We start from the raw sequence: 13,100 nt of genomic DNA, 5'->3' as shown, positions 1-13,100 counted from the left end.
CCTTGATTTCTTCCTTCCCAGTCCTCCTCATTATGAACTTCATTGGTTGCTATGGAAACAGTGACGTTGTGTGGGGGCGGAGCTGCCCAAAAGGGTTCTGGAGAGGCAGCGGGACCTTTGATGCTTGGAATGGAATGGTTGATTAGCCAGAATGTTTGGAATACATGGAGTCTATCAACACAACGCCTGGTGCTATACTGTCAGTAACGCGGCATGTGCTGATGATTGCTTTTGAGAAAGCAAGTTGCCTCGTTTAGAGTAGATTTCTGTATCTGTGTGATACGTACTCTGGAGAGCCAGAGACTCCTGATAGTGTCAGAAAACAAACAACAGCAAAAAACCCCACGTATGACAGAATCATGCTTCGTGGAGGAATTTTGCTCTTGGGGTAGAAGCAAGATCAGCCCTCTGTCACCATCACATACATGCACGCGGTTTTGGCAGGAGAGTCAGTTAGCTGCCCTCCTGCAGGCCTGTCGTGTATGGGCACCCGTATGGCAGAAGGGAAAGTGGGGAGCCCTGAAACCCACCATTTAGGGAATGAGGATGCATCTTGACGCTGTGTGGTTGATTAGATGTGTTCGGGGCCTCCGAACACAGTATTGCTCACGTGATACTTACCTTGGTGGAAGGTGTATCTATTAGAATGCCCTTGGCTGCAAGTAACAGATAGAGCTGCTTAAAGCAGTCACGAAAGCGGATTCGCTCACGCAGTAAGAAGTCTGCATGTGGGGAGCTCCAGGGGCTGGTTAATCAACTTCTCAAAGATGTCACCCAAGACCGCAGTGTTTCCATCTCTGCTTATGGACGGGGGCCCCTGGCTGGTTCCCCAGTGCGGGTGGGATGGCTGTCCCAGTTCCAGGCCTCCTGGCCACACTCAACCCTAGCAGAGGGTTGTGTTCTTGTTTGAAGCATGAGGAAACTTTTTCAGAACATCCTTCCTAGGTGACCTGCCCTCACGTCTCAGTAGCAAGAATAAGGTCATGTGCTCCCCTTAAACTCATTGCCAGCCAGGACTGCAGATCAGTCAGCACCACACTGGGTCCAGGGGCTTCTCCTCTTGGCACGCGGACATGGGAACGGGGGTCAGGACCCCAATCAAATCCGGTTCTGCCAACTTGGATATTGGGAAAGGCCGATAGTTGTCTGACGCGGGACACTGAAGTTCTGCACTTTTAAATCCCTTGGTGACTTGCAGGAGACCTCCTAAGAAAAATAGTGTGTGCGTAGGGGTGTGTGTGTGTGTGTGTGTGTGTCTCTCTCTCTGTATAAACTCATATCCATGTATACACACACGTATCTCAGTGTGTTTTGGGAACAGGAGACTGATGGACAACAGGAAGCCATCAACTCTGCACTTACTTTGCCTGAGGTCAGTTGGCCTTTCCACTTTCTCTGTGACCCTGGACACGTTCCTTAAGTTCTCTCTGCATCAGCCTCTCCATCCTAATCCACAAGGATGTCCACATGTGTGGTGATGTGTCAGGGCAGCATTTTGTGCCACGTGTGCAGCACAGACATTGTGGAGGATGTTGCCAACCTTGGAGCCTCACTTGGCGCTCCGTACACCTGGCTTCGTTTTGAGCCAAGGCACATACCACTCAGATTCCGGGCGCTGGTGTCCTCAGGTCCTCCCCCAGGCTAGCTGCTCTAGAGACGCTTGTTGATGTGTTGACACCTTCCCCGTACAGGAGCACGTGCACGTCTCATTTGATGTGAGCTCCTTGCCTTGCAGCCCCTGCATCCCGCTCCTGTTGCCAAAGATACGCACGGGGACCACGATCGGAAGCCACATCCCCAAACTTACTGTTTCTTAGGGTGGTTCTTAAAGGTCACAGAAAATGGAAGACCCTTAAGCAGGGTTTATTCTTTTCTGTGTGTTTGTACCTTCGTCTTCTGTGCCTAGTTGATCTCTTAGCAGAGACTTGATAACTAGTTAGAAGTGTTTGCTCAGAGCACGTCTAGCGATGCCTTTCCTTGAACGGCTGCGGCTCTTCCCTTCTGATGACGGACGCAGGCCGGGCCAGAGCAGCAGCTCCCCTGGCCTCAGCTCCCGTTGCTCCAGGTGGCCACTGTTTATAACTCAGCCACTGGAGTGTCGCTGGGAACATGTCCTTCCTGCAGACCAGGGATACTTAGCATCGCTGAAATGCCTGGGCCGCATTGTCAGTAGTCACGCGGGTGCGAACATATACAACAGTAGGAAATCCTGACCCAGAGTGTGGAAGGGAAAGGGATCTTTAGGAATCACCTTGCCCCATAACTGTTCCTTGCTCTTCGCTCTTACCGTGTGGGCCTGGACTTGAGTTTAAATTCTAAGCTGAAGATTCATTTCTATAGTAGACGCACGAATGCTTAGCCGTTGTTCTGGGGCAGTGCCTCCCATATCCTCCAGGGGGCGCCGTGTGTAAGTTCTCAGGGCAGCTCATGTGCGTGTGACAGCCAGAGGCCAATGCCCTTTTCTCTGGGCCTGGGGAACCTCAGAAATACGTTACCTTGGCGACCAGTCAGTTCTGCTCTCTTTCCCGATAGGTAGCCCTGCAGCTGCCGGACCCACCAGTCCAAGCAGGGAGTGGTCTTCCTCCCCAGAGCTGCCCGGCATTAGGATTTCCAAGGTCTGGCTCTCTCTGGGCAGGGAGGCTGGCTGCCTTGTTTGCCAGACTTTGTTCATTTCTAACCTGGAGACAGGATCTGTCCATTGTTTGGGGAGCAGGTGTGGCCCAGATTCATCTTTAAAAGCTGCTGGTGATTCATTTTAAAGTCCTCAGATATATAAAGAGCAATCCTTGGAAGACAGCTTGCCATTATCTTAGAAAGTTGACCCTCTTATAGACCCCACAAGCTAACAGTTGTGTTCTTATACATATCCCTAACATGAGGGAATCTTAGAAACTCATTTTAAGTAAAACAAATTAAGTGCAAGAAGCCTCTATAGCGTGTGATTCTGGTTCAACTCACAAATAAACAAAATAAGTAGTATATTATATAGGGATATAAATGTATGTGCTGAACCTGTGTTTGAACCATCGCTGGGTAATACAGTGAGAAACACAGCATTGAAGCTGCCGATCCCCTTGGAGCAGGGGGAGGGTGTGAGGGGGAGGGCAGGACACAGGAATGAGCCCAGGACGGAGGCGTCCATGTCGGCTGCAGTTCTTGAGTTGAGTGTGGGTTCCTGCTATTTGTTGTATAATGATGATTTAGATACTTGTCATTCATATTATTTACATTATGCTAAAAAATACCCCAAGCTGAGACCAGATTCTGTTCTGGAGAAAGCTTCTCACAAAGTATTCTTGTCCCTAGCTCAGTGTCCTCGTTATGGGATGGTAAATCAGGAGGCCATGGAGAGACCACCGTGAGATACCACCGTACAACCTATTAGGGTGGTCGTTATCAAAAATATAGAAAATAACGAGTGTTGGTGAGGATGTGAAGAAATTGGTACCCCTGTGCATGGCCGGTGGGAATGTAAAATGGTGCAGCTGCTGTGGAAAATAGTAGGGCAGGTCCTCAGAAATTAATCATAGAATTACCATGTAGTCCAGTAATTCCTCTTCTGGATACATAGCCCAAAGAGTTGAAAGCAGAGACTCAAACATATTTGTACACCCATGTGCATAACTGCATTATTCACAATAGCCAAAAGGTAGAAACAGCCCAAATGTCCGCTGACAGACGAATGGGTAAACAAAATGTGGTCTATACATATAATAGTGTATTCAGCCATAAAAGGGATGAAATTCTGACACATGCTGCAACATGGATGAACCTTGAAGACATTATGCTAAGTGAGATAACCCAGCCACCAAAGGACACATACTGTATGTTTCCACTGATATGAAATATCTGTAGTAGGCGTGCTCATGAAGACAGAGGACAGAATAAAGGTTACCAGGAGCTTGGGGAGGGGGACTGGGGAGTGAGTGCTTAATGGGGACAGAACTTCAGTTTGGGAAGATGGAGAAGCTCCGGAAACGGATGGTGGTGATGGTTATACAGCAGTGTGAGTGTACTTAGCGCCACTGAACTGGACACTTAGAAATGGTTACCGTGGGGGCTTCCCCGGTGGTGCAGTGGTTGAGAGTCCGCCTGCCGATGCAGGGGACACGGGTTCGTGCCCCAGTCCGGGAAGATCCCACATGCCGCGGAGTGGCTGGGCCCGTGAGCCATGGCCGTTGAGCCTGCGTGTCCAGAGCCTGTGCTCCACAACGGGAGAGGCCACAACAGTGAGAGGCCCGTGTACCGCAATAAGTAGATAGATAGATAGATAGATAGATAAATAAATAAACAAATAGTTACAGTGGTTACGTATATACATATATATGTTACATGTATTTTACCACAAGTAGAAAAGATGATGATGGCAGGGAGTATTGGTGTGACTGTCATCACATACTCATCAGGTTGTTAAGGATGTGAGCCTCTCCCGGGGCCAGCACAGCTCGTTAGTGGCAGGACAGGCTCTATGGCGTAGGCGGTAGCTGGCACATAGTTAGCACTCCCCAGTGTGTGCCAAGTGGGTGCTGTACTGTTTGCCGTGCGTCATGGGAGTCTTCAGTGAGCAGCCTCTTGGTGTGGGGCGTGGAGCTACCGACCTACCCTGTCCCCACGGGAGATTGTGGCCAGGTGGCAGCCCAGCATGCGGGAACGAGCGGGAATGGTCCTCATTTCTGTCCCGTGGTCACTACCTCCCTGAGTGTTTGAGGAAAGGATCTACTCGGCCCCCAGACCCCCACCCCGCATTGCACGACCCCTGGGTGCCTTTCCCGTAGAATCCAGTCCTTTTCCCCAGCGGGGGCTGTGCTCCGATGGCATGGCCAGCGTGGGATTAACTGAGAGCCCTTAAAAACCCTGCTGTGAGGAACGATGTTGGGGTAAAAGTCAGGGTGCGAAGAAAGGGGTGCCACCAGGTCACCTGGAGGGCACATCTCTGGTTCATTTGTTTATTCATCCTTTCAGCAAATCATCCTGGTCAAGCACTGTGCTGGGGAACGCAGGTCGTCTTCTGTTAGAGCCTAGACTAGGAGGGAGAGTCCTGTGTGTGTGTGTGTGTGTGTGTGTGTCACACACACACACACACCCCAACTCCCAGGGAATGAGCAGGGGGCACATCTGGCGGCTCTGACCTGGTCTGGAGCGTTGGGAATGGTCTCGGAGGGAGGGGATACCTCAGCTGGTATCTGAAGGGCAAGGAGGGTTGTCCAGGCGTAAGCGGGGAGGAAAGCAGAGGACCAGCCATGCGGAGGTCAGACTGTGGGCGGCTGCACGGGAGTGGGTTAGGAACCCCGTCTGCCGAGTTGCCATCAGCATTGAAAAATAATAGAAAAGAGTGCGTCACACATAGTGAGGAAGTCCTGTTCCGTGAAGCGTTTGTGTATCAGGCACGTGGACATGCGTGCCGGGTTTCAGCTACACAGTCAACCGTCTTCTGATGGGTTGCGGTCACGGCTGCCTTGCTCGGCCAGCTCCCGACTTGGTCTGCTGATCCAGCCCGCACCTCCCCCCTTTCTTCTACACGCACGGCTGCCACATCTGCTCCTGGCTGTGGCCGAGGCCTGAGTCGGGGCTTGCCCACAGCTGGGGGGTTACTGGATGCTTCTAAACCCTGGTGATGAATGTTTGGACCCTGTGCCCTTTGCTCTCCAGCCTGCGGTCACTGTCCTGTGTGTCCGTCATGGCTCTTTGTGGAACGTGGAGTGTGCTGGGCACTGTGCCCAGCTGTGGAAGGTCTCGCCCTGCCCTCAGCAGTTCCCCGTCCAGGTGGCAGTCAGACAGGTGCCCAGATGATGCCGGTGAGGCCTGGCAAGTGCCGAGAATGGCCGAGGAGGACTCCCCAGAGGACAGGGTATCTGGGTTCTCTGACGAGGAAGAATTCCCCGGTGAAGAAGTGGGGAAAGGCATGTCAGGAGACGGCGGTGCTGCAGGTACAGAGGCCTGGAGGCTCAGCCGAGGCTTTCTCTGGATGACTCACTGTGGGTGACCCGCATGATGTGCTTGTGGGCGAGTGACTGGTGGCTCGGGAGGTGGCGGGGCCAGGTGCCCGTGCACGCTTGGGTTTGTTCCTACAGACAGTGGCTGTTAGGCAGGGCAGTGCCGTGTCCAGCCGTGTGTTCTGGAAAGTTCGTTGAGCTCCTTTGTGCACTGTGGATTGGGAAGAACCTGACCGGAAGCTGGGGGACCGGTTAGGAGGCTGTGGCGTGAAGACAGGTGAAGGCTGGGGTGACCAGGGGGGCACCTATAAATAACTCTTGTGCAGATTTGTAACCACACATGCCAGGAATGGCCCCCGTTTCGGTGTTGGTTGAGCCTTTAAGACCCACAGCGGTGCGGTGAGTTCCCAGGCGGAAAGTACCCGGGAGCATTTTGGTAAAAAGGATTTCTCTTCCCTTTCAGTGCAAACCTCAAGAGAACCTGGCTGGCTGGAAGGGACTTTGAATGGCAAGAGGGGCCTGATCCCACAGAATTATGTCAAGCTGCTGTAGCAACTGGCCCGTGAGGGCCCCGCCGCAGACCCTGGCCCCCCAGGACCTGCCCGTGGGGTGTGAGCACCGACCTCCCCCCGGGTGAACCCATGGCCACCTGGACACACGGCAATGGCAGATCACAGACTGGCACTCCGGGGTGGGGGGGTGTGGAATACTGCTAGACGTGGGGGGAGAGGGGACGCACGGCACAGACCTGCGTAGGGCTGTGGGGATCTGTGCAGCGGGAGAAGGGTGTCCAGGTTAACAGGATGGACTTTGCATTTTCAAGCCTTGGGCCTCGTGAGTGTTAATTTTCCCGTCTGCAGAGCGAGAGGGAGGACAGCCTTCTGCCGGCCCGCCTGCCCCACGGGCGGCCACCCCACCGGACACCCCACCCCCGCGCACCTGAAAGGGAACTGCGTTTGCAGGATGTGCCCTTAACTCTGGTATCATGGAGGGGCTGCCACGGGCGGGCGGTGCATTGGTCTAAACCCAGAGGGCAGCGCACAGAGGCTCCTTGCCGTATGGACAGCTGCCCCGGGGACCCCACACTCACTGGACTTAGGGCACCGGCGGACTCACAACAGGCTTTCTCCTCCGGGCTGCTCACCTGTGTGCTGTTTCCCCAACCGTCACCTTTCAGCCCCGAGCTCTCTGTACATGAAATAAAATATAATTTACTGTTGGATCTGTGTCCTCACGTGGGGAAGGGACTGTGGCATTCACTCACGCTGTAACATTTCACGATCTGGCAGCCGGTGGACGGGCACGCACTGTCCCCTGGTGTTGGCACGTGTGCGCTCACAGGTAAGATGGGTCACCCAGGAGCCTTGCTGCTTCGGAGCGGGGCTTGTTTCTGCGGGCAGCGGTCTTCTCTGACAGGTGAGATCCTGGCGGGCCCCCTCCACTGCCTCAGCTGGCCTGCAGGAACCCGGGCCAGGATGGGGCTGGGGCGCTGCCCCCAAGGGCTTTGTGTGTGAGGCCCGCCCTCCCGATGACCTTCAGTGTACAGCCCTGTCCCCACCCCACACTCCCTATGTTTTCCAGGCCTTGACGCTCACGTCTCCATCTGGATTTAAGCCGGGCTGCAGCGCGGCGGGTCAGGCATTCAGACCATTCCTGGAGGAACCTCAGCCACGCCTCTGCAGTGGATGCTTTGTTGTTTGTCTTGTCAGTCTCCGACTCCCGGACACAGGCTAAACTGACCTCTCCGGTAAGGGGGAGCTTCTCTGTCCCCTGACCTGGAGTCCCTGGGATGTGGAGCTCATTTCTAGGGGCCTCAGGATTGTGAAGCCAGCCCTGCCCCAGGGCCCGCTCTGGAGGCCCGGCATGTCTGTCTTCCCCATGGGAGGCTCCTCGGCCTGTCACAGTTCTCCCCTAAGATTGTCACAGGAAGGATGTGTCTGTCGCCTCTTCCCCAGGTGAGATGATTCCAGAGTGCTGGTTATCACTTTGGAACTCGCCCCCCCGGACCATGTAAGGTGTCAAGTTTGGGGTCAGGTGTGCAGAGGGGAACAGGCCCATTGAAAAGTATCCACGTTCTACCTAAAAGTAAGGACAGTCTCAGTGCAGCATAATTTAAAATACTGGATTCCAGGCCCAGTGGAGGGTTTGGGGGCTGCTGAAGAGTCCAGGGCCCCATGACAGTGGCCGGACCTAAGGCCAAGGGCCAGCCTGGCCAGGGGCTGGGGATGGCATCGTCCCCCGTGTCCCCCGTGTTTCTGAGTTATCACTTCCTGCCCCTGCCCGCTGCTTAGGGATGTAGAAGAAAAACTTGGCCTGGGCAAACTCTCCCATTTTTGTGGGAAAATACAAACTCATGGGCAGTTACAGTGAGTGGGCTCAGGTGAGCACTGGGAGTGATTTCCTGGCTGTGTTCTTAATTGGTGTATATCCATGAGGCAGGAAAAACATGACCCACCACACTGGGGCTTGATTTCTTTGCTCGCTTGAGGAAGACTTCGCTCATTCACCGTGAGGTGCACCCAACCTGCTGTTGCCACCAAACTGTTGTTAACTCCCAACGTGCGTTTATCACCACTTCCTTGGTCAAGGAAATGGCTGTGAGGTCTGGCTACCTGTGCGATTTGGGGCAAATTAAGTTGACTCTGTGATTCTGTTCCTGCTTTCTAAACAGAAAACGGTACTCAGAGGTTTTGGGTTGAAGTGCCTGAATACAAGTAGGATGTCCAGTACATAGTACGTGCTCAGTTACCACCGCTAGTCCCCATGCGGTTACTGCTGTGTCACTTGCCTCTTTGTTGCTGGGGCACCTGTGTTCTGTAGGATGACAGTGTGGCAAGGGTGAAGCCTCAGGACAGCGCTGGCTGCAAGGGCTCCCCCAGCCCCAGCCCTGCCAACCCCTCCTGTGGTTGTTTCAGGAAGAACGGGGTCATGCCAGAGGGGAGCCAGGGGTGTCTTCCTCTGCAGGTAGGACCAGTGTGGCCAGGTTGGCCACGGCCCCCAGCTGGGGAGCCTCCCTCTGGGCCTGGCCCAGAGTGTACTTAGTGACCGGATCAGGAAGTGTTCCCTTAACTGGCAGATCATCTTCATTTCCCCAGAGGAGAAATGGGGGGATGGGGTGATAGGTTTTTCTGTGTTTTTGCTGCATGGGTGCGGCCAATCCCCTGAGCATCTGTTGAAGGCTGGCTGAGCAATGGCCCGGCCTCCCTCACGGCTCAGGCCCCGCAGCCCCGCCTCGTTCAGCACCAGCTGCTTAGACCAGGTTTCGGCCTGTGTTCATTCAGAGGAGGCACATGATGGGGATATGGAGTTTGGGCAAAAGAGGGCGCTCAGATTTTGTTTCTTACTTGCAGTGGGGCTTGCATTTGATGGTGTCACCCCAAGGCTGGCCCTGGTGGTCTCTGTGCCTGGAAAGATGCCAGGTGAGATCAGAGCCAAGTGGCCTGGGGGGGGCTGTAACCACCCCTTTCTTTGTAGTTTCTTTGTAGAAACCTCTGTAGCTGGGAGTCTGGGTGGGGAAAGCAATGGATTGTCCATACCGGTGGTGGGCATTCAACTCATTCTTTCTTTGCAGGGACTGACTGAGCCAGGGGAAATTATCTGATTTTAACGGAGGCTCTCGAGCACAGAGCTTTGTTTAGATTCAGTAAGCCAGCCATGGTCTTTCTGCTCTACCATCTTGCCACTGGGAGCCGGTAGGGGGCAATGGCTGTTATGAGTTGAATTGTGCACCACCTTCCAAAATTCATATGTTGAAGTCCTAACTTCAGTATCTCACAATGTGACCTCATTTGGCAGTAGGATCATGGCAGATGTAATTAGTTCAGATGAGGTCAGTAGGGTTGGGCTTTAATCCAATATGATTGGTGGCCTTGTGAAAACGGGAAATTTGGACACGGAAACAAGCACAGAGGGAAGGCAGTGTGAAGACACACAGGGAGAAAATGGCCACGTACAAGCCAAGGAGAGAAGCCAGATACAGATGCTTTCCTCATGGCCTTGGAAGGAGCCAAGCCTGATGACCTCTTGATCTCAGACTTCTAGCCTCCCAAACTGGGAGACGAGACATTTCTGTTGATTTTAAGTGCCTTCCCCCGACCCCGCCCTGCCCCCAGTTTGTAGTTCCTTGTTACAACATTTCTAGGAAACAAATACAGTGGCTAAAGTACGTGTTTTGAGTTAAAAAACAACCTATTTTGAAATTCTATTTTCACTGTTTTATACCTTGGTGACCTTGGACGAGTTCACTTCACCCCTTTATGCATCAGTTTTCTTCTGTGAAATGGAGAGAGTGGTACCCACTTCACTGGGAGGTTGGGACAAATGATGATATTAAGTGCCTCAAGGGTACCTAGCAAGAAATACAGTTTAGTAACCGGGGAAGGTGGGAGAGGGTAGCCGCAGGGTACCATGTTGGGGGGTGGGGTTAGTCTCTGCCCCCCTTTTCATCTCCTAGCTATGCCTGCTTCCCTCCAGCATACCTTCTCCAAGGCCATGCCTTGCTCTTTCTCTCTGCCCTATATTGTTCGCCCTTTCTCCACCTTCCTAAGGGCACACGCTGCCTCCTTCATCTTGACCTTGTCTCCGTTCCCCATTCACTTTCGTGCTGGGCCCCTTCTCACTGGTTCTCCCCTTAAGACTCTCACAGCCAGGTTTGGTGACTCCTTCCTCAGCCAGAGTTCTGCGTGACTTTTTGAATCTTCCTGAGCTACCCGACTTTCTTTCCTCTCTCCTCTGGGAGGGAAGTTATTTATTCCAGGAGAGTGTCCTCAAACAGCTTGCCGGCTCCTAGCTCTGCAAATGTCTTCTCTGATGCTTGTCAGCACTCTTTTTCCTTGACTGGCCTGGGTGGTACCTTATTGCTCCCCTATTTGGGTAACCCGGCACATTCTCTTAATGCTTTAATGTCTGGCTAAGAGTATCTCAGTCTGCTGGGTGGAGTGCCTTGGAGAATTCTTTCCTATCAGAATATCAACTTGCCTGGAAAGTAGACTTTTGATTTTTGCCCAAAGAGAGACCACACTTTGGATGGGCAGTAGGTGCACGGGATTCCTTTAGGCTGCTCGGTACCACGTGTCAGTGTCTGAATTTTTCCTTCCTTGGAGGGTTTAGCGCCTGCAGGTGGAGCATCTCAGAGTGGGCGGAACACAATCCGACTCAGCTCAAGTCAGTTTTCACAAGAACCATGACCCTCTCTGGACCAGGCTGGACCAGGGCATGAAGATCCAAAGAAATGGCTTTTTCAGACTATGGAAAACTTGGAAATCACTGTCTTGGCAACATAAATCCTATGAAAAAAATACCTAAATTGTGCGTGATCCCAAATTTCACCCCTCTCCGGATCCATGCCCTTGTGTGGAGCCTTGCCATGCCAGGTCTGGGCTTGACCTTTTAACTTGCTTTGGCCAAAGGGACGGAAACAAACTTGATACCATCAGAAGCTTGAAAAGTGCTAACCCTTTCTATTGTCTTAGAGCCTTGCTTCTACCATGAAAATATGTCCAGGCTAGCCTGCTAGGAAGAGGAGAGGCCACATGGAGCAAAATCAGCTGAGACCAGTTGGCTGCATGACCAGTCCAACCCAGCCAAGCCTGGCCCGGATCAGTAGACCTCCCCCCGCCAGCTAACTCATGAGAATCATAGATGATGGCTGATTTAAACCCCTCGGTGATGGGGTGGTTTGCAGGTAAGTACATGCTGTTCTGCTCCATCTTTCACCTTCCTTTGGATCCAGGCTCAGTCTATGCTGAACGTTAAGATCATATCTTCTCTTAGCCAATGTTGTTTGGGAAGCCGCTGTTTTATTTCCAAGAAAACTGCTGCACCAGCCATCGCATGACTTGGAATTAAAGTGCCAGAGATACATGTAATCAAGTCATTTTAGTCTGGATACATTTGCCGTTTATCAAAAAGTATGTTGGAGCTGACTTTAACATAAAGGAACATTGTTTTCTTTTTGCTTGAGGGACATTGGTCAGACAGAAGCAAACAAACCCCTAATTATATATGCATCGTTATGCATAATTTTTTCTGCTTTGGCATACAGTGGCTGGCTGGCTCAGTGGCAGAGACTTAGTTCTTAGCTAATGATTCCTAAATGTGCAGCTGGATCCTGTGGGCCCGAGAGCACTTTCAGTCTTAGAAATGCAGTCACACTTGACCCAAGAACGAGCCTGCTCTATTCAGAAAGGGCACCTACTTTAGCCAAGGGTGCACAATGCTGGGGCCTCCACCCTGCCCCCCCAACACTGCTGGCCACAGCAGATTCACAGCCCACGATGGCTTTTGTTTAAAGTTAGGGGCTCTCTGCGACAAACTGTGCTCCCCAATAGGTCAGATTGCATAAATTTTAAGATATAAAATTACCTTCATTTTCAATTAAGCCTTTCCAAATTTGTGCACAAAAGTTTTTTAAATAGTTGTTTTTTCCCTGTGCTGTGTTTCACAGCTATGTTGTGTTCCAGAAATATATCAACTGTGTTAAAGCAAGGTTGTGGTTAACTCTCAAATAGTCTTCTAGTTCGACCAATCACCAGTTAAAGGACGCATTAACAATGTACCTGAATTTCTCTTGTGGGAAGTACATGTTTTCTAGTTTTGAGATGAACTCATAATTGCTGACTGCTCTTTTGTGGTTCGTATTAATGGGTGACGTCAGGGGAGCAGCCTGTAAGGAATGTGAGAAGCATCACAGCTGGTGGGAATGGAGTCTCTTGATAGTCCAAGAGGACCTGGGGTGAGAGCAAGACTCCACTGTGTGGAGGAAGACCTGGGCATGAGACAGGGCATCTGTCTCCTCAGGTGAGTCTCGAAGTCTGTAAAATGAACGAGCTTCCGTGCAGTTGTGAAGAGAAATGACGCAATGTACCTATAGCATTTAGTGGCTACATCAGTAGTCGTGATTGTTATAAAATTGTTATGGGGTATTTCAGTGAACCAAATATCAGCAGTAAGAAACAGGACATCTAACCAGTCCCAAAAGAGGATAATTCATATGTGGATTACACAGGGCTTTCTAACACGGGGGAAAACATGGTGACTCCATCTTGGATGTAAGCAGAAGGGCATATACTCCAGGTTTAAAAGGGCACAAAATCCACGTGTTCCTACGGACATTCAAATGAACCGTTTCCAAAACAACAAGTGATTAAAGTAAAGGATTTATTGTAA

At 51.8% G+C, this 13,100-nt stretch overlaps 1 protein-coding gene across 2 annotated transcripts in view; it reads left to right on the top strand.

The window, feature by feature from the left end:
• Positions 1–7,153, top strand: part of ARHGAP10 (Rho GTPase activating protein 10) — a 337,729-nt gene extending 330,576 nt beyond the window's left edge. For both annotated transcript variants that reach the window (XM_082605670.1, XM_082605669.1), the window contains one exon: positions 6,397–7,153. In XM_082605670.1, the coding sequence (XP_082461796.1) occupies positions 6,397–6,485 (89 nt within the window). In that variant the 3' untranslated portion in view covers positions 6,486–7,153. The remainder of the gene's footprint in view (positions 1–6,396) is intronic.
• Positions 7,154–13,100: the final 5,947 nt, after the last annotated feature.

Source organism: Mesoplodon mirus (genome assembly GCF_964341445.2).
Source record: "Mesoplodon mirus genome assembly, chromosome: 2".
In the NCBI taxonomy this organism is placed as follows: domain Eukaryota; kingdom Metazoa; phylum Chordata; class Mammalia; order Artiodactyla; family Ziphiidae; genus Mesoplodon; species Mesoplodon mirus.
Note: the sequence above shows the minus strand (reverse complement) of the source record. Positions and strands in the feature narration are given on the sequence as shown.